The sequence below is a fragment of the Oxyura jamaicensis genome, chromosome 4 (assembly GCF_011077185.1).
Source record: "Oxyura jamaicensis isolate SHBP4307 breed ruddy duck chromosome 4, BPBGC_Ojam_1.0, whole genome shotgun sequence".
Classification (NCBI taxonomy): domain Eukaryota; kingdom Metazoa; phylum Chordata; class Aves; order Anseriformes; family Anatidae; genus Oxyura; species Oxyura jamaicensis.
The window spans coordinates 29,355,989-29,374,524 of NC_048896.1; the positions used below are offsets into that span (position 1 = coordinate 29,355,989).

The 18,536-nt window shown below is 38.2% G+C and overlaps 2 protein-coding genes across 15 annotated transcripts in view; one reads left to right on the forward strand and one right to left on the reverse strand.

Annotated features, from left to right (window-relative positions):
- Positions 1-7,281, forward strand: part of TMA16 (translation machinery associated 16 homolog) — a 19,677-nt gene extending 12,396 nt beyond the window's left edge. Inside the window, exons 6-7 of the mRNA XM_035325507.1 lie at positions 2,621-2,663; positions 4,408-7,281. Of these exons, the coding sequence (XP_035181398.1) occupies positions 2,621-2,663; positions 4,408-4,546 (182 nt within the window). The 3' untranslated portion in view covers positions 4,547-7,281. The remainder of the gene's footprint in view (positions 1-2,620; positions 2,664-4,407) is intronic.
- Positions 7,282-9,474: 2,193 nt separating this feature from the next.
- Positions 9,475-18,536, reverse strand: part of MARCHF1 (membrane associated ring-CH-type finger 1) — a 233,147-nt gene continuing 224,085 nt past the window's right edge. For all 14 annotated transcript variants that reach the window (XM_035325489.1, XM_035325488.1, XM_035325496.1 and 11 more), the window contains 2 exons: positions 16,679-16,826; positions 9,475-13,559 (listed from right to left, as the gene is read on the reverse strand). In XM_035325489.1, the coding sequence (XP_035181380.1) occupies positions 13,258-13,559; positions 16,679-16,826 (450 nt within the window). In that variant the 3' untranslated portion in view covers positions 9,475-13,257. The remainder of the gene's footprint in view (positions 13,560-16,678; positions 16,827-18,536) is intronic.

The window sequence follows — 18,536 nt, forward strand, 5'->3', positions numbered from 1 at the left end:
TGCTGCTGCCAGAGCATGTAGAGATGAATTCAGTGCAGCGTTACCCCTCCAGAATACTTGCTTCGTTTTGACACCACGGTGAGCCCTGGATGATAGGCAAGAAAAAACTTGCAGAATGTTATTCGGAAAAAGTCCTGCATAGCTTCACAAAAGAATTAGCTTTCCAAGATGGTTTTTCAACAACAAGCAATTAAAAGGGCTTTGAGAGTCTCGTCATGTAGCCTTGGTTTGTCTTTGGATAGCGCGGACCAGCGTGGCAGTGGTTTGACAGAGGAACAAACACAAGCCTGAGCACATCTCCAAGGCACTTGGCTCAACCTGGCTCAGTGCTGCTCCTGCCACACTCACTACTCACAGCACTAAGATCCTAGAAGGAAACTGAGTAGGCAGAGCTCCACATGAAACAGCTGAGAGAAGGGGTAACTTCTCTCAGGTGGAGTCCTGGGCATTTCAGCATTTGGCACTTTGCTGCTGAGAGTGCAATTCAAGGGACTGTGGAGGAAGCACGAGGAATTGTGGGCTTGTTTCAGTGCTTGGTTAGGACAGAAGGACCTCATGTGGCATTACTGTTTATCAGAACCAAGGAATCAGCAGACCAAAAAAAAGGATTAGGTAAGTATTCTTTGCATTGCTCAGCTGTGAGCAATTGTACTGCACGTGTTTACCAAGGAGGCTGCAAAAGTCCAATTGGTATCAAGATCAAGTGTGTTTATTGTCAGTCCTCAACTGGTACCTCTGTAACCCAGTGTAAGAAGGGAAGAAATACTTTTCTGAATTGTAAAGGCTATCTGGCCACAAAGATAAGTGATAGGCGTTCTCATCCTACACTCTGTAATAGCAAAATCATCTATAATCTTGCAATGATAGCATCATCTGATTTATTACTGTAAGGCTCAAGAAAATTGATAGATGAACAAAAGCAGGACTGCATGTTCCAGGCTTGTTCAAGGACAGCATAAGAAGTACCTGAAATGTTACAGTTTTAAAAGCTAAAATAGTAAAGTGGAGTTAATGTTAAAGAGGTAGCAAGCAGCCTTTCTTCTTGACATACCTGCTGGCTGTGAAGTCTGTACTGTATAAAACACTGTCTATGAACAGTCTATTTTATACTCTATGATGTATTTTATACTGAGCAAAAATTTCAAGGTTCCAAAGGCATGGATCTCTACAAATTAGTGACAATGTTAAGCACAGGTCACATGCAGTATTTTGGGATTGACCAAGAAAAGAATGGCCCTGAATCCAGTCAAAGGAGCTTAGCTATCATAGGTAAGATTCTGCATGAGGTTAGAAACTACAGCTCTAGTAAGAACATTTTGGTTACTCCAGGAAGAAAGAAAGTCTGTCCCATGTGTCACTGTACAAGCTGTTTGCCTTCCTTTTTCACTACCAAAGTGAAAGATCTGTAGTGAGCATATGTCAGTTATTTTTCTCAAGCTAGCTCTGGGGAAGACATTACGTCATTGTGAAAGCTTTCAGTCTTTGGAACTATTCTTGTTCATTTATCTTCTACTGAGAGGAACATCAGGGCACGAGAGGAGACAGGTACCAACGTTCTCTATAAATACTACATTGCATTTACTGCAGTATTTATCAGTCATTTCAGCAACCACAGCAAGCAAATAGCTTGTAGCTACTGTAGCCACTGTAGCAAGAGTGGCTTCCAGAACAGGTATTTAACAATGCAAATTATAATTGCATTGCAGTGAGGTTAATTGCCATAAAATGGTCATTCTTTGCTTTCAAGACTCTCTCGTTCCAAGTGGAAGTAAGCAGTAGTATATCCCCAAATCCAAAACCATGTTCTATTCAGACACCCGGGAACTCAGCTGTACTCTTCCCAGTATTCATATTTTATATACGCATACATACTCTTATACTTGGTAAATTTTTGTGTGTTGAACTGTTTCTTAGATTTCCTTACTCGAATTTCCTTTCCTGACTCTGCTACTGATCTGTCTTGCATGCAGTGGTGACTTAAGTCCTTTGCAATTGTTTTCCTCAAACAATTCACTTATTAAGCACTTAATACTCACTAATTAATAGTGTTTCTTGTATATTTAGGTCAGTTATGAAAGTAAGCTTTTTTATTGTGTCTTGTATCTGGTGTATTTTTATGGTATGTTAATGCAAAGTAGAATTATTACACAGATGAGGGAACATCTCTGAAAAATACCGTAAGCAGACCTTCATCTTGGTTGAGGAGGCAAGTTATGCTTTTAAATCAAATACATTAATTGCTTTACTGATTTCTTCACTGGACTTTTTTTTTTTTTAAGGGAATGTTTTAAGTGCTTACATTATTTCTTGGACACAGGAGCTTAGAGAAGATGAAGCACCTTTTTATTATTTGTCAGGACTGGGTTCTCAATAGCTGAGATATTTGAATTCTGGAACAGTTCATAAGTATAACTTCACTTCCTTTACTTCAGCAGTGAGAGGTCTTTGTGTTTATGTATTGTTCTAGTGACTTTCTAGCATGAGTCCTTATTGTCATTTTCTTGGTTTTACAGTGTCTGAAATAATATGTTCAGCCCTTTAGTTCATATTTTTTTCTTTGAAATGAGACTCATTTGAATAATGTAATAGATCTAATAGTATTTAATTTCATTCCCATTAGAAATCCCAGACATTGTGAACAGCAAGCATCTTAAATTTTTCAGGTAAGGTCTTTTTATTCTCACTACTAATTGATCTGTTTACGCAAACACTGTTTCTGGATTTGACATGTTGTATGTCTTTTCTTGAAAGAGAATTTATGCAAAATTGATAAAGAATGTCTTGTTTGAAAAAGACTAGGTATGGTGTTGCTAACTCAGCAATTCATAGCTGTTACGGGCTAAATATTGGTGACAGTTAATCAGTAAGACATTGGGAGGGTTAGAAAGCTTCAACAGTGAATTCTATTTCTGTTACTTAACTATTTTTTTTTATATTTTTAGAGAACGTTTCTTTTACCTCAGCTGTTCACTGATTTACACTAAAAGGATTAACATTCAGTGTTAGTTTCTAAGGATCAACACGTGGATTTATAGATAAATGGAAATACAGTGGAATAGTTCTCTTGCCTGAAGTGAGATTTCAGATGGTAATTGTAGTCATACCTTGTCATGACCTAAATTACTTGTAATCAGAGCTTAACCAATAAGTAACCAAAACAGCACTAAGTTCTTAGTCTTGTTTTCTAAGATACAAGATGGATGTGTAAGTGAACTACATATGGTGTGCAGCAGTGTCTGTGTGTATATACTAGTTGAAAGTCGTGAGAGAATTGACGACATCCACTTGAGGCTCTGGAGCTGTAGAACTTGCTGCTAGCTCACCTGGGCTAGCAAGCCGATACGCCTTGGTAAGAGATTGAAGAACACTATTGCTGACAGCTCTATCAAGCGAGATACCCTGGAGAAATCCCCCAAAACTTAGGAATGCTAAATGTTGCAAGGATGATAGAGCAATATCTCCTAGGGGTGGCATGTAGCCAGAAGTTACAGTCCCAGGATGTGGAACATTGCTGAGGTTTCAGAGAATAGACATCTGGCTGCTGTGTTTTTATATACACAGTTGACTTCATGCACTGGGATATCTGATGGAGGTGTTACTGTTTTATTGCCTTGACAGAGCCAAAAGAAGCATGTATAGCTTGTAATTAGCACATCTAACTTTGCACTTGAAAAAAAACTATCCATGAAGTACACTTACTATAATCAAGCAGCCATTCTGTCAGTTGAGTATGGGATTCGACATGGGATATTTAAAATGAACGCTTCCTCCTTTATGCAGCCTTTTGAAGTAACATACTTTGCATGTGAATTATTGCTTAGTAACATTTTGAGTCTCCTTGAAGCCAGTTACAGAGTCACAAAATCGTTTGGGTTGGAAGAGACCTTAAAGATGATCTAGGTCCAACCCGCTGCCATGGGCAGGGACACCTCCCACTAGACCAAGTTGCCTAAAGTCATACAAGATGTTAACAGTTACCATAAATTGTAATAAAGTAGTTGATGTACGTGTGATATTAGCTCTGCAAATTGAGCATCCTGACTAAAGAACATCTTCCAAACTGCTTTTCAGAAGCTGTCGAGTTTAGTGTGTCAAACCTAGAAGCAGTTGGCCTAAAGTAACTGAGGATACAAATAGTCTGTGGGAATAAAGTGAAACAGGTTTGTTGGTTGTTTTCAGACTATCAAATCTGAAAGTACTTAATTCTTCACAGACAAATTGCAGCTACTGTAGTGTGTAAGAGCAGGTGAAGACGTGGACGCTCATTCATACTGCAGTTGGACAGATAATTTACATTAGAAGAGCAGCATCACTTGAGTTAGCATCTTCTGAGAAGAGGTGAACTAACTCTGCTACTCTTTTCTGCCATTCCTATCTGAAGGTGGTTTTTGTGGCTTTTTCTTTCAGGGAATGGGATGGTGATCTGAAGAAACTGCCAAACATCAAAATGAGAAAGCTGTCAGTGAGGGATGCTGTCTGCAGTCGCACTGAGGTGGCAGATGCAGAAGCTGAAGAATTGAGTCAAGCAGAAGACACGGCCTCATGACCACCAGCTGATTCAAGGGCTGAAGCAGCTGAAGGGATTTGTAAGAAACCTATTTTAATTAGCACTGGAAACAAGAATAAAGCTAGTGTTTCTAATTATATTTGCATAGTCTTTGCTAATTGCATTTTTGATAAGCTCACTGTGTACTTATGCTAGAGAGCAAACATTCAGCAGCAGCATATTACTCAGTTACAATTTTCATATATAAATAAAACTTAGTATTTTAATTGCATCCTTACCTCTCATACTGTACCTGCTCTTTAGGACGCAGGCTTCTAAGCTGATAGATTGCCCAAATCTTGACATCCTGACTAGTGCAGCATATCTTTGCTGGTCATACAGCAGACAGGAGTCAGACACCTATTAGAAATACTTTGTGGTGGGAAACCTTTTCCTGGTAGCAGCAAGAATATGTGCCAGAAAATAGCAGGCACCCTGTTAAACAGTGCCCCCCCCCCCCACCCAGTTACAACTTTTATACACCCCTTGTAGTGGCGGGTGGGGTCTTCAGGAGCACACAGGTTTGTTGAGAGCAGTGATGGGCCTTCTCTCACCAACTGGGGTGCTGCATGGCACAGGGTACTTAGCTCAGGTGCAAGGAATACACCTGCTTGGTGAAAACATTTATGCAGATAACGAGATACATAGAGTGTCAGTTAATCAAGAAGAACTTTCACCTTGTACCCTCTGAGAATCTGTCAGGAACAGAGATAGCTGGTAAGACATCAACCAAGCACTGAGTATTTTATGTTTTGTCAAGAGACTGAGAGAATTATGCTGTTCTCTCCACCCTGTATTGAAGAATTCAGGCCAGAAGCCAATTAAAGTTCATAAAGTCTGTTTTTAAATGTCTCTAAGTTTTGTTTTGTCTTGTTTTTTTCTGTCCTCTCTTTTAAGAAAGCTGTGCATTTGTATATTAAGTTGCATAGGACTTCTAAATAGCAGGCTAGCTGTATGAAGCAACTCTTTAGATGCCATTAAATGTGTCTTTCAGAAAGGTTCTTCGTAGATTCTCCCTTTTAGAAATGCAAAATAATAAAAAAAAAAAATTAATGGCAAAGGCAAAACCAGGGTGAATTTCACAGCAGGACATCTCTGACTGATAGGCCAGGTTAGTTGTACAGGCTGTAGATGATATTGTAGAACTCACAGCTCAGATGCCCAGTAATCACGAGGAAATATGTATTCCTGATGGATGATATTTCTAGCGCTCGATCCCTAATGCAGTTCTGTGTGTTAAACAGGGCTCTCTGTCTTGGTAAATAGTTAACAGTTCTCTGAAATTTGACAGATACTTCAGGGTGTATATTTTTTACTGTGTAGCTGTGCAGCAAGTTTTACTGGTAAGTTTTTTTCTGTTAACAGCTGTATTAAATTTTTCCCTTTTTACAGAATAGGCCTGTGCTATCATTTCAAATTTTAGGAAGCCAAATTCCGTTGTAATAGGGAATTAATCACTGTTCTTCTTACATGAATATCTAGAGAAACCTGGGTAGATGTAACAGGCCTGAAGCAGGAGCCAGTGATCCAGTGCATCATCATATGGCCTGCAAGTCTTGAGCCCGGCTGGAGGCCTTAGTGCTCTGACACCAGCTATAGCGCTAGGCCATCACATCACTGTTTTGTGTTTTAGAAACGAGTGTGCTGAAGTTCAGAGCACACCTTTGACATTTTTTCAACCTGGTTAAAACACTGAGGTATGTAGTGGAATTTATTGATTGATTCCGCTTGTTTCAATTTATAAAACTTGCAAAGCTAAACTCCAGTGGAAGCTGAACCACACTGGGCTGAACTAAACCTGTGTACGTGTTTGTTCAGTGGTCTGACAGATTTTGTCTTTCAGAAAGATGTACCTTCAAGTTTGTCCTTTAGACACCACCAGATGTACTTTGAAGTTGGAAAAATTGCTGTCCTACCACACTGGGTAAAATACTGAAGTAAAACGAGCACTAAGATAACTACAAGTTTTAGTATGTTGCTGTGAGAATAGTCTGTTAGGCTGGCATTGCTTTAAAAAAAGATTGTCACACAAAGTTAGAATATAAGACATTTTATATGCCTTGAAACAATTCACTAATAAGAAGGTATTATAAAAAAATATAGTCATTACTTGTGTGGTTGATGTAGTCAAGATTTGAATTTTTATTTTTTTTTAATATTGCTCACACTTGAAGAACATGTTTGCAATGCGGCCTTCATTGAGTTTTGTGAGTTTTCTCTCTTGAAGTCCATGTGTTCACTGCTTGTTTAGCTGTCTTTTAAACTATCTTGTTGACATGCTGCATAAGTAATGAAAAAGAAGGGTTTCCATCTTTAACTTTCTATATTGAATTATCAGAAAAAAATATATTTTTTTAATTTCTGCACTTGAAGTGTTTGTGCCTTGAGTCAGGGGGTTAAAGGGAGCCTTTTGCCTTATGCTACAGAGACAAGATAGTGGAATTTCATCCATCAGTTTCATAATCCTATCATTACTGCACTTTAGGGTTTTGCATAGTGATGAGTTTCTTCTTTGTGCTTGAAAAAAAAGGAAGAATGCTCTCAGGAGTTCTGAATTTTGTTCTCTGCTTCTTAGAACTCTAGAAGGCTGGAAAGTTGCTGGAATGGCTGGAATGACAAATCTGGCTGTGATAGTCTCTGTTCTTACAAATTTGCTGTGGGGGGTACCTTGAAATTCTGTTTACTTGTAAGGGTTATAAACTTTAACGTTAAAATCCTCTATTATAATTCTCTGTGGCAGTGGGGTGGTTTTGTTTTGTTTTGTTTTGCTGGTATACTTTATTCTAGCCAGTCTTGGAGAGAGTTAAGACCTCTCTGAGGAGCTGGCTGAATTATACGCAGACTTCCTCAGCAGCAGCTGAGCTGTGCTCTGATTCTAGAGCTTATCATACTGATGGTCTCAGCTGGAACGAAGCAGCTGTCTTTGATTCCAGCAGTAATCTGATGTTGTTTCATGTACACTAAGCAAATAGCTGTCAGTTGTTGATTTAAGAAACAAAACAAAAACCTGTCCTTCTCAGGGAAGGCTTTACGCAGTGGATTAATTAATTTACCATCCTTTAGTGTCAGAAACAAATGTGGCTGAATTAATGGAACTGTTCACCATGGCTTTCTGGTCTGCTTCACAAAGCCATTTCTAAAGGGATGCGACTACAAATGTTTCTGATGAGGAAAAGCTATCATGCAGTTAGGCATTTAACCTGGCTCATTAGTGTATTTTTAATTTTTTTGACTACCAAAGCATGTGCGTCAGTACGTGCAATAGGATGGAACAAGACAAAAAGGCAATGTATATAAACCATTTTCTGGGCTGTTCCTGAGTAGTTCAAGAAATAGATTTGCAGAGTACAGTATGCGGGTTTTTGGTCTTTATTGGAGTAGCACTTGTACGCATCTCTGTAATGACTGTCTATGAAGACAGAGTCTAGAATCCAAAAATACTGGATTCCAACTGAAAAAAAAAAAAGCCACTGCTAGTAGTTAACACACTTACTTACAAATTATTCTGATCTTCCATCATATTTGTTTTTTGTTTGTAATAGTGCGAATTGTATTTTTGTGTGTGTGGTTTTGGCTTTTAGATCAAGATCAATTTGAGGTTCAGAACAACCTCGGTATTTTATTTGGAGTTGGTGGGGGGATGTGTGAATAAGTATAGAGTGTTTCTTTATGTGTATGCAGAGAGCAAACTGAACAGAAACGTGTTTTGTGATCTAATGCCACCTTCTTCATCAAGGGATGCGAAGCAAAAAGGTGAAGTGGACTTAGACCGATGTTACCTGAATTCTAAAAATAAATGTGGCTTTATTTTTGTATGTGTTAACAAAAATACTTTTTTTTTTTTTTTTAAGCATTTCTAGAATTTCTTTGGTTATGCTGTTTCTTCTGTGTTGCATCTTGTAGAGATTCATTAATCTGTATTTGATTTAAATGGTTAGCTTGCTATGGCAGATTTAACAAAACGAACAATCTGTTGGATGTAGGGAATATAATCTGTTAGAACACTTTGCCTGTGGTTTGACCATATTCTTAGCAGGCTCCAGTCATTTGATGATCTATTCCAGCTAGAACGGTGAAGACTTGAAACTCAGCTCACTTTGTCCCCAGCTGACAACCTAGGACAGCTATATGGTCGATACAATCCAGAAAACTAATTGTGTATTTTGGCTGGAACTTGTATTTATCAAGACAGACAGGATACTTTCTTCGGTTTTATACCCGACTCAAAGGACACAGATTACTTTTTAAAGCACGCTTGAAATATTCTTTTCATTAAAAAAAAAAAGAAAAAAATATATTCTATAGGATTTTTATGAGAAAATGTCACAAAGTAGAATTCTAACATAATAAAAAGGATACCTGGTCCATTCTGACAATCTAAAGTAAGATTCTTTAAATAATTTAGCTCTGCAATGTTCGTCCAGTCCATCTTTAAGGATTTCTAGTGTTGGACGTTACACAATCATATTTAACTGTTCAGTCCAAGGCACTCTCCTCCTTAGAAATGTGTCTTCCTCCTGGCCTTGCTGCAGCTGAAACCCCGTACTAGTTGCCTGTTTTGCTATGGATGGAAAAAATAGTTCTTGTCATTAAGGCCTCTTCTTACATATCCCTTCCCATCTGCAAGTTAAACAACCATAGCTCTTTCGAAGTGGTTTTGTACTCTGAGGTGTTTTCTGCCAAGGCGCGGTACCCAGAGCGAGGCCTGCCAATCCAGCAGGTTTATCCCCACTGCGTGGTGTCGCCAATTCACGTTCAGCATGCAATGCTCTATAAACAGACTGACAAATGTAGAATACTACAGAAATTTGGATCATTTGTTTAATACAAATACATTTGTTTCACAACAATAAGCAGATATATTACTTTTGTTTCCCTTACCTTCTGTCTTTCAGTACACATTCAGCCACAAAAACATACAGTTTTTCTTTTGCAAAAGAGAGGGAGTTAAACAAGTAACACAAACTTGTAGTTCCAAATATTATACACAGTAAAATATTTTCATCATAGAGTAAGTGTCGTCGCTTTATTAGAAATTATAAATAGTTTGTTCTGGTGATGGGGAACTTACTATTTTTTTCTACACAAAAAAAAATAAGCACTGCTTTCAGATAAAGCAGTGTGTGAATGGCACAATTGGACTAGTTGAGAATCTTCATAATGCTAATGATAGTCAGAAGTGGTATATTTATGCCAGTTTGAAGTTAATTTTGTAATGCTTATATCTTAAATCAGGAGAAGAAACGTGCATATCCACAGATTAGATAGAAGTATCTTGCTTAAAATTCAAGATCTAATCTCACACCAACTTACTTCCACCTACCTTCGTTAAAACTTTGCTTAAACAGGAATGCGGATTAAGTTCTTCTCAGTAATGGCAGCTTGGAGCAAGGCTCTGCCCTTGTTGGGTTTAGAAAAGCTAAACTTCACTGTCAGTGTGTTTGCCTGAGATGCACTGTGGCTACACAGGTAGCTTGATACTGATCTTTATTCGATACCTTGTACTCCTTTCATTTAAAAAAAAATCTTAGGATGTATCTTAAAACTTTCAGTAAGCTGTTTTTGCAGCACAGAATCCTGTTAATACAGAAAATTACCCTTTTTGTGGGATTGAAGAATCATTGTTTGATAAGCAGCTGCCTAGGGTCTGTATTCACGCACCATCGTTACTCTTGCAGACCTGCATCTAAGGCATGTTGGTGTGAACAGATCCTTGCCGTCCTGAAGAGGTCCCGCCCTGCTACAGAAACAAATTCCAACCCAGCATGAAATCCCTGAAAGCTTTAGCATATCCACTGCACCTAAAATGAGAAAGGGTGCATTGGCTAATACTGTAATCCTGAAAGAGTTTAAAGACTGCTTCCAACCTGCTGTAATCTCTTTTGCTGCCAACTTTAGCAGACAATGTCTCATTTTGCTTCTTTTTCTGCTGTCTGAATAAATATTTCCAAGGGAGAGGACAAATTTCAGCTGAGGTCTTTATCCGATTCTTACATTTAGCTTTAAGCTCGGTTGCACATGAACTTGAGTGCCACAACAGTGTTTGGACGTTGAACCTTTCAGTATAAAATGACTTTGCAAGTTGTTCTGTTGCTGACTCTTCGGTGTGTTTTAAAAACGTGCAGTAATCTTGCTGGATGCCATACGTCTGTTTTCAGAAGCCTCAAGTATTTTTTTTTTCCTTTATTTGGATTTTATGCTTGTTCAAGAAAAGAACAGCATGAATTAGTCTCCAGTAAACTGTCAAAATAGGGGATAAAGTACTTTCAATGTGGCCGTGATATTACAGCAGCAGGTTAAAGAACAAGTTGGCTAAAGAAGCAGGGTTACTGTCACTTAGATGACAGCAAGAAACTTTTCTGGTCATTTCAGAAAGACCTTTGTTGTCTTCCATAATAATGTTGTTGTTTTTTTTGTGTGTCAGTCAACTATGCTGTGATTCATCAGGTTTTATTGTAAACATAATTCCAAACATGGAGATGCAGCTAGTAATTTTAAGTGTCTAACTTGCTTCAACTATAATGAGATTTACTTTTTAGTGAATAGGTTTACACTTTTAGAGATGATGTCTTTGCAGAATATCTTAAACACATGCAGTTATGAGGCATTCCTTAGTACCGTCATGGTTTTCTGAAGACCTTGTAAAGTCTCCTCCACAATTATAAACAGAGAAATGATTTGGTTACTCACATATCTGATTTCACATGAGAAGCTGTTACATTTCCAGTTCTGCAACCGGATAATTGGAAAATTATTTAATATGAAAAGCAAGTGGCGTCATTTGAAATGGTTTGAACATCAATCCAACTCACCTGAAGTAACTTAGAATATTAATACATATTTCAGGTGTATTCAAGCACCAAGATTGTGTGTCTAGTCCGGCTAGATGACAGTCACTCACCACCACATTGCACTAGCAATTCCAAAACAGAGGAATAAAATGCTCTGATAAAAGACGCTTTTTTCTTCTTCTAATACTGCTACTTCCAGTAGTCCCTGAGCCTTGAAACCATTAAACACATTCACCTAATAGATAAACTCCACTACATCTTAGGCCCAGCACCCTTCGTATTTGGAAGGATGTGATGACTCAGTTATTTAACTGGAGATGTTTGAATGTGTGAGGAGGAAATTTCCCATTAGAAACTGCAAGGCTTCTGTAGAAGGGTAGTTCACTGGCATTTATGGCAGATTCCCACTTTGAATGAACCTGTGCTCTCTTACTCACTTTATTCTGGTTCTTTGCTTGTTTGCTTTTCCTTGTTTACCTAAATACAAGACCAAAAATGAACTTTAAACTTTTTTTTTTTCAAATATATATTATGTTCAGGCCCTAGACTTGTCCAAGCCAGCACATAACTCAAGTCAATACGTGCTGTCGTGCCCTGATGGTAAACATCACAGGTATGAGTAGCTAATCACAAAATGTGTTCTTTATATAATTCAGCCTGTTGGACAGAGTATTATATCTACATTCATCCATCTATTGCACCCTTTAATGCCATTCACACTTTATTTTTATATGAGAATGCTCAAAACATGAAATTAACAACTGAACTGTTGGATCTCTAATACCTCAAGTTTACCTGTACAGAGGGAATCCACTGATTTACTTTTCTTAGTCAGGAAGATAAAAACTAACTTTTCAGAACAGGGAGACAAAAACTACCGTCCTTTTAAGATATCTAAGTATATTCTCTTCTCCCTACCTGTCTGTATCATGAATCGTAAAAAATAAAATACCCAAAATACCTTCCATTGACCCTGTGTCATCCTTTCAGAATTTGATAATATGCAATTTACTTTTGTGTGGCTTTGCAGTAAACTGCATTTTTTCATTCATAGTTTTGCCTCAAAACTTTTTAAGTTCAATTTATGAAAAAAAAAATCTAATTCACTCTTACAGAATAAAATAAACAGCTCAGCTGCTGTTCTAAATGCATTATCTACAATTTTTCTCCTCCCCATACTTGTTTTGCTGACAGCTATAGTTAAAAATATCTATAGCCTATGGAGACGTGAGTTTATACTGGTTGGAATTGCTTATTTAAAAAAAAAAAAAAAATCAGGCATATTCAAAAACAGTGCTACCCTTCAAATGTTTCAAATATCCTTAGTTGACACAGCTGCCCAAACATTCAGGCTCCCCTGGAGTCACACGGACATCTGTCACTTCACGAGGCTCAGAGTGGGTGCTGTGACACAGCTCTTTGTACCTCGGTTCAGGTAACGCGTGTCACTTGAACAGTTCTCCTTTCAAGTGTGTCTTTAAGAAGGTAAGTAGGAAATACAACTTTTAGTAGTAAGTAGATGAACGGTTTGGTTTTGTTTCCTGTAAACAAAATGGTTCTAGCAGGTCTGTGTCTACTTGCCCAGCCATCCTTTTTTTTTTTTTTAATGTATAATAGTAATTCTAAAAGTAATGCTGTCACGTTGGTTTGGCATTGTCTGTTAAACCTGTTCTCTATTGCACTTTCTACACTTCCACTTTCACAACACTTGCTGACTAGCTGAGAAACTACTTCACAAATGGTCACATTCCATACAGTAACGAGTTGCTTTGCTGGATCCATTTTCCTTCTGGGGTTTTGGTTTGTGTTTTTTTCGTTTTTTAACTGAAAAAATGCACAGTCATTTCTACTCTCTTTCAGCATTAGTAGTGTAGAAAACACTATGCCTTATTCTGCAAGGAAGAAACAACGCTGTCTCTGTCAAACTGGCATCACCTCAGGTGTCATTTCTTCAGCTGCCAGCTGAGAGTTTGTACCTGTCTGTGCTACTGGCACCACCACTGCGTCCTTGACGTCCGAGCTGTGCGTGCACGAAGAGTTCTTCTCCTCCAGTTTTTTGGCGGTGTCTGGGCAGTTCTGAACAAAGATCACCCTGTTGTAGGCTTTCAACCTGCGCCACAGCTGAACGTAAACCTTGCACTGCACGTACATGAAGACGAGGCCCCCCGTGAATCCAATGGCCACCACCACGAGTTTTGTCCAAAATGGCCATTCAAGGACACCTTTGAAATAAAACATTTGTATTTATTACCATTGTTACAATGGGTATCAAGTGCTTAATATCAGTAAAATGTTTTGAAAAGCAGCCAGGTGCTGAGAATTCCCAGATACGTACACGCTAGTGGGGTGGCTGTGGCTCTAGTGGAAAACAGCAGCTGTTTCCTATCCCACAGGCAGAGGGCCAGATGAGAAACTACGTCCAACTCCCACTCTTAACTGACTTCCCCACAATTTGGTCAAATAAGAAATTCAAGACATGCTCATAACAGAAGCCTAATGCTTGACACAGTTAAAAATAAAAAATAATAAAAATTAACATTTCACCCTTACATTCAATGGTTTGCTTAAGCCAAAATACAAGTACCAGAACAGAGATAGCCGAATGCCTAAAAACATTATGCACATCTTTACCAACAATTGTTTTGTATCATGCTAGAAGCATGACACTGTTCATGGTTCCTGGAAGACCAACATTTACAATGATGCTACCTGGTTCCACCTTCATTCTGAAGACAGGGCACAGTAAAAAAAAAAAAAAAAAAAAAAGGGAAACGGGTCCACCTCTTCCATCATCCATCTTCCTTGGCCTGTCTTTTTCCTGCTATTCTGTCTGTGCAGCCCCCCTGAATCCGTCTATATCAAAAAGGAGAATGTGTATCTAGGGTAACTTTACAGCATTTAGTGTATCTGTTACTTTTGTCACTTCATTGATCTTTATCAGATCACTTGCACTGAATGAATAAACAGCAATCATATTGATATTTACAGAAAAAAAAACTAAGGATGCTGACACTGAAAAACCAGAGTAAAGTATTTGAACTTGGTTGTAATATGACTAATGTTAAGATGACTTGCATTAGCCTACATGTGGTCTTACAAATTTAAAGGAACAAACTGTTGTTGTATTAAGAACAGCCTTCCTCTCATTACTTCATGTCACTGCTAGCTGCTTTTTTCAACGATTCAGTAGCATAATGTAAAGGAACAGCTACCATCCTTCCCATTACACACTGCCTGATTACGTTTAAGGATTACATATTACACACAAGAGTCAAACCTCTGTGCTTTGCTGTCAGTCTTTGAACAACCTAAATAGTTCTACTGGTCATATGTAGAAGGTTTCTGAATAATCTTTTGCTCACAGAGTGCAGTGTTCAGGGTGCCTTTCAGGTGCTGTATTCAACCCTAGACCTGGTAACCCAGAATCCTCAACAGCAAGTCTTTACTTGTAGCCAGCTGTGAGGCTGTGTATGGATCTGGTTATTTTCATTATTATTAAACGAGGTAGGAGCTGGGCTTTTAATTAAATAAGCAAATAGAGACCAAAAGAATACTAATTATTGCAAAAGCCCTAAGTAGCTCTCAGGCATCTTTGCTGATTTTTGTAGTGTGAAGAATCATCCAGAACAGTTGGCAAACACTGAGTTGCATGCAAGTCATAAATACTTTTTGAGCCTACCAGGATTAATTAACATGATCCTTCTACATTCTATGTAGTGGCAAATATTAATGCTAGCTGCCTGGTTGTGTAAATCCAGCTAATCCACAGCCCCTACCTTTCTCCTTTTTAATGGATAGGGTGGTTTATGTCGTACTCCTAAGTAGAACTTCAAAGCCATTCCTAGTCCTGTCCTCAGGCTGTTGGGGGATTTTTTTTTTATTTTGGAGATGCAAAGCAGGGCATTTAGAAAAAAGGCAAAACAAGACTTTGTATTATACATTCATCTGTGACTTAGTGAGGCTTGTTACGTATTTTCCTCACATAGACAAGAAAGACAAGCATCAGGAGTATCATCAAATATTTATCTAACTAGCAAGGCACAATGCTCTACCTGTTTTGTTTTCTGTGTTAACTAGAGAATACAGCACAAAGCTGGAGTCCCTCTACTGTCTAATTCCTAAAGTCAACTCAGATCAAAAAGAAAAGCTTCTTATCAACCTCCTTATGATAATCATATCTAAGACTTGAATTGAAGACCAAATAGACTGAGATTTAACTCAAATCAAATGCAGACTTGAAATGGAAAACAGTAGATCAGCTTGCAGTATAGTTTCCACACACAGTAAGTATACTCCAAAATGAAGCCTATTTATCTCTAGTATGCATTTTTAAGTGTAAATTATCTAGCCAGTGGATTTCCTTTCCATATACATGATAAATCTTGATTTTAAATTCTCAGGTTTTGTATGCAAAAATTAGAACATGACTTCCACGTGATCAAACTTTAGGATGAGGAATATGTCTGAATGTGACAGGCAGAACAGTTTTTGATTAGCACTAGCAGGGGAAGCACTGGATGAGAATCTTCCCTGGAAGGTAACTGGAAACGTGTCTTCATGGTAAGGTATTGCTGCGCAGGTGAAAGGCTGTGCTCTCTACCTCAGCTGGCACATTTCATCTATCTAGAGGAGAAAAATACACGCTAGCATCATGACTCCAGTTAGATGCTGCCAGGCCCCAAAGCAAATACTTCTGAGAAATTAAATCAGGTACCTATTCTTTTTTATTTTTATTTTTCTCTTGAAATGTTCAATTTTATCTGTGTACCTGAATATTTTGGGACAATGTTTGCGGCAGTGTTCTGAGTTCTGAATTTCAGGATTGAAGATAAAAAGTGTCTATAAGCTAAGGCTAATAAAAGAAGCACTTTGTTTCTGCTTTGTTAATACAGATACAACTGGAACATGGTCTCTTGGAATTTCTTAATAGGAAGCTTGTCAATGAAAGGGCTCTATCCTGTTTTACAGGATACAGAGGTTCAAGTGGATAATATAAATAAATTGATATTTTGTGAGCTGAACTTGCACTGGGCTTTGATTTTGGCTCATCTTTTTTTCTAAGCCTTAGAAATACCTCAATAATGGGAGATTAACCTAAGAAGAACCAGCAGGCTAGTTAAGCTGTTGTAATGGTTACACTTAGCTGAGATCTCTCTGCAGGGGCATAAAACAAGCTTTTAACACAGATGTGTTTGTTACTTCTCTATTAAAGTATTTGATGGAGCCATATATCAGTGAGGCGTTAACTTGAGAACTGAATGTGACTGGTTACGTGGCTGCACTTCAAATCCACCCACTGCGTTCATTATCAACAAGACTGAAGAAGATAAAAGACACTTACCATTATCATTGCCTTGTTTAATTTCCTCAGCGGTTCTATCAATTAAAACATACAATGACCAAACAACACAGGTAATTGCAATTACGTGGAATGTGACTGAACAAACTATTTTCCTCCTCTCACTTGTCGTCATCTGTAGTTTCTCCCACTACAATTAAAAAATAAAAAATAAAAATGAGAAACAAAATCAGATTAGTGAGATTTTACATGAAACTGATTAGGCCATTCTGGCTCTTTCTGCCAAAAAAAGCGAGTATTAATAGACTTAACTAACCCTTTTATTTCAATAATATACAGAACAGTAGTATGTGCATTGTCATGGTAAAATGCATAATGATCTCATTATAACAGATTCACAGGAATGAAGAATTAGGAAGGAGAGTTCCATTCTTTCGGTTTGCTTGTGAATGACACCTGAAGTAATTTCACTGCAGTACAGCCATAACACGGCAATAGACAAGTAAAAAAGATGAACATTTATTTTTAACTTTTCCTGGTGCACACTTCTGGTGATGAGAGAAGAAAAAACAAACATTACCTTGCAATAGTCAAACCATTCTTAAGTATTCTCAGTTTCTTAAAATTAAAGGAGTTGTGGAACAGCCTTCCCATAAAATAATAGCATGAAAAATATTTTTTCCCATAACGAACAGCTGCATTTGAGGATTAAATTCAATAAACTTGAGAAGATGATTACGTGGAAATGATCATACATGATAACAGTCTCAGTAACTCCAGAGGTATCTTCCAGGCATATATATCCAAATTATGGCACTAAATCCAGGCATGTGTTTGTGAATTACGGCACTAAATCCTAGCTTAAGTTATGGCTATTTTAAAATGAAACAGGCTATTCTCTGCATTTGAACAATGCAACTCTTGAGGCGATTTTTTAATCTTGCTTGTGAATACATCATTTTTAATTTATTTTTTTTTTTTAGCATTTCTCTAAAATAAAACCTTTCTATACCAAAATGCTTGCCTTTGAGAACAGATGAAAGAATATGACATTTAAAAGCAAAATGCCTAGATCTGATGAATAATCTCACAGAGTCCGTAGCTGGCATCTGATGAACAAAGCAAGCAAGCGCAGACCACGATACAACAGTGCCACCTCTCTCACCGTCACGCTAATGCACGACTCGGCTGGTTCACAGTCCAGACCACGCACTGACCAGCACAGGAACACCCTGCTTGTGCCAGAACATACCTTTGTTGCTCTCAAGCCACAGTTCCAGCTAGCTTCCACCCACCCTGGCCACTTCAGAGCACTGAGGTGGCAGAAACTTACTTTGTTTTTGTTGTAGGCTGCTTGGGGCCTTCTGTTTTGTTTATTTTTCTTTGGGGAAAATAACAAATTTCCCCAAATTGCTCATGACCAGTGTTGGAGACAGCATCCTATACAGGGCAGGTCCCTAACCTGAACCGAAACAGCCACTCCTGGAGTCTGAACACTACTTGCTGTCCAGCCAGATTCCCACCGGGTACAAGTGCTGTGAAAGCCGAGGGGCTTCCATGCAGTGAGACCAAGAGGGCTACCTTCCTGCAATGCTTCTGCCAGCAGCTAGCTTTAGAGCAGCACGTCCTGCTCCAAACAAACACCATTCCTTAATGGCAGCTTACACGGTTCAGTCCTGTTGTCTCAAAATGAAATCTCTGTGGTCTGTTTGCCGGAAATTTATGAGCACAAGGCTTAAATAACTAGAACCAAAAGATTTCCTGAGTAATACAAGGAGAGACAGAGCCAGTAGTTTTTTCCATCTGATACATCATCACAGCTTCTGAGATGTACTTAAAAGTGAAAAGTAAGCTTGTGGGATTTTGAATAGCAGTCAGGAGAAATGGGAAGCATTAAAAA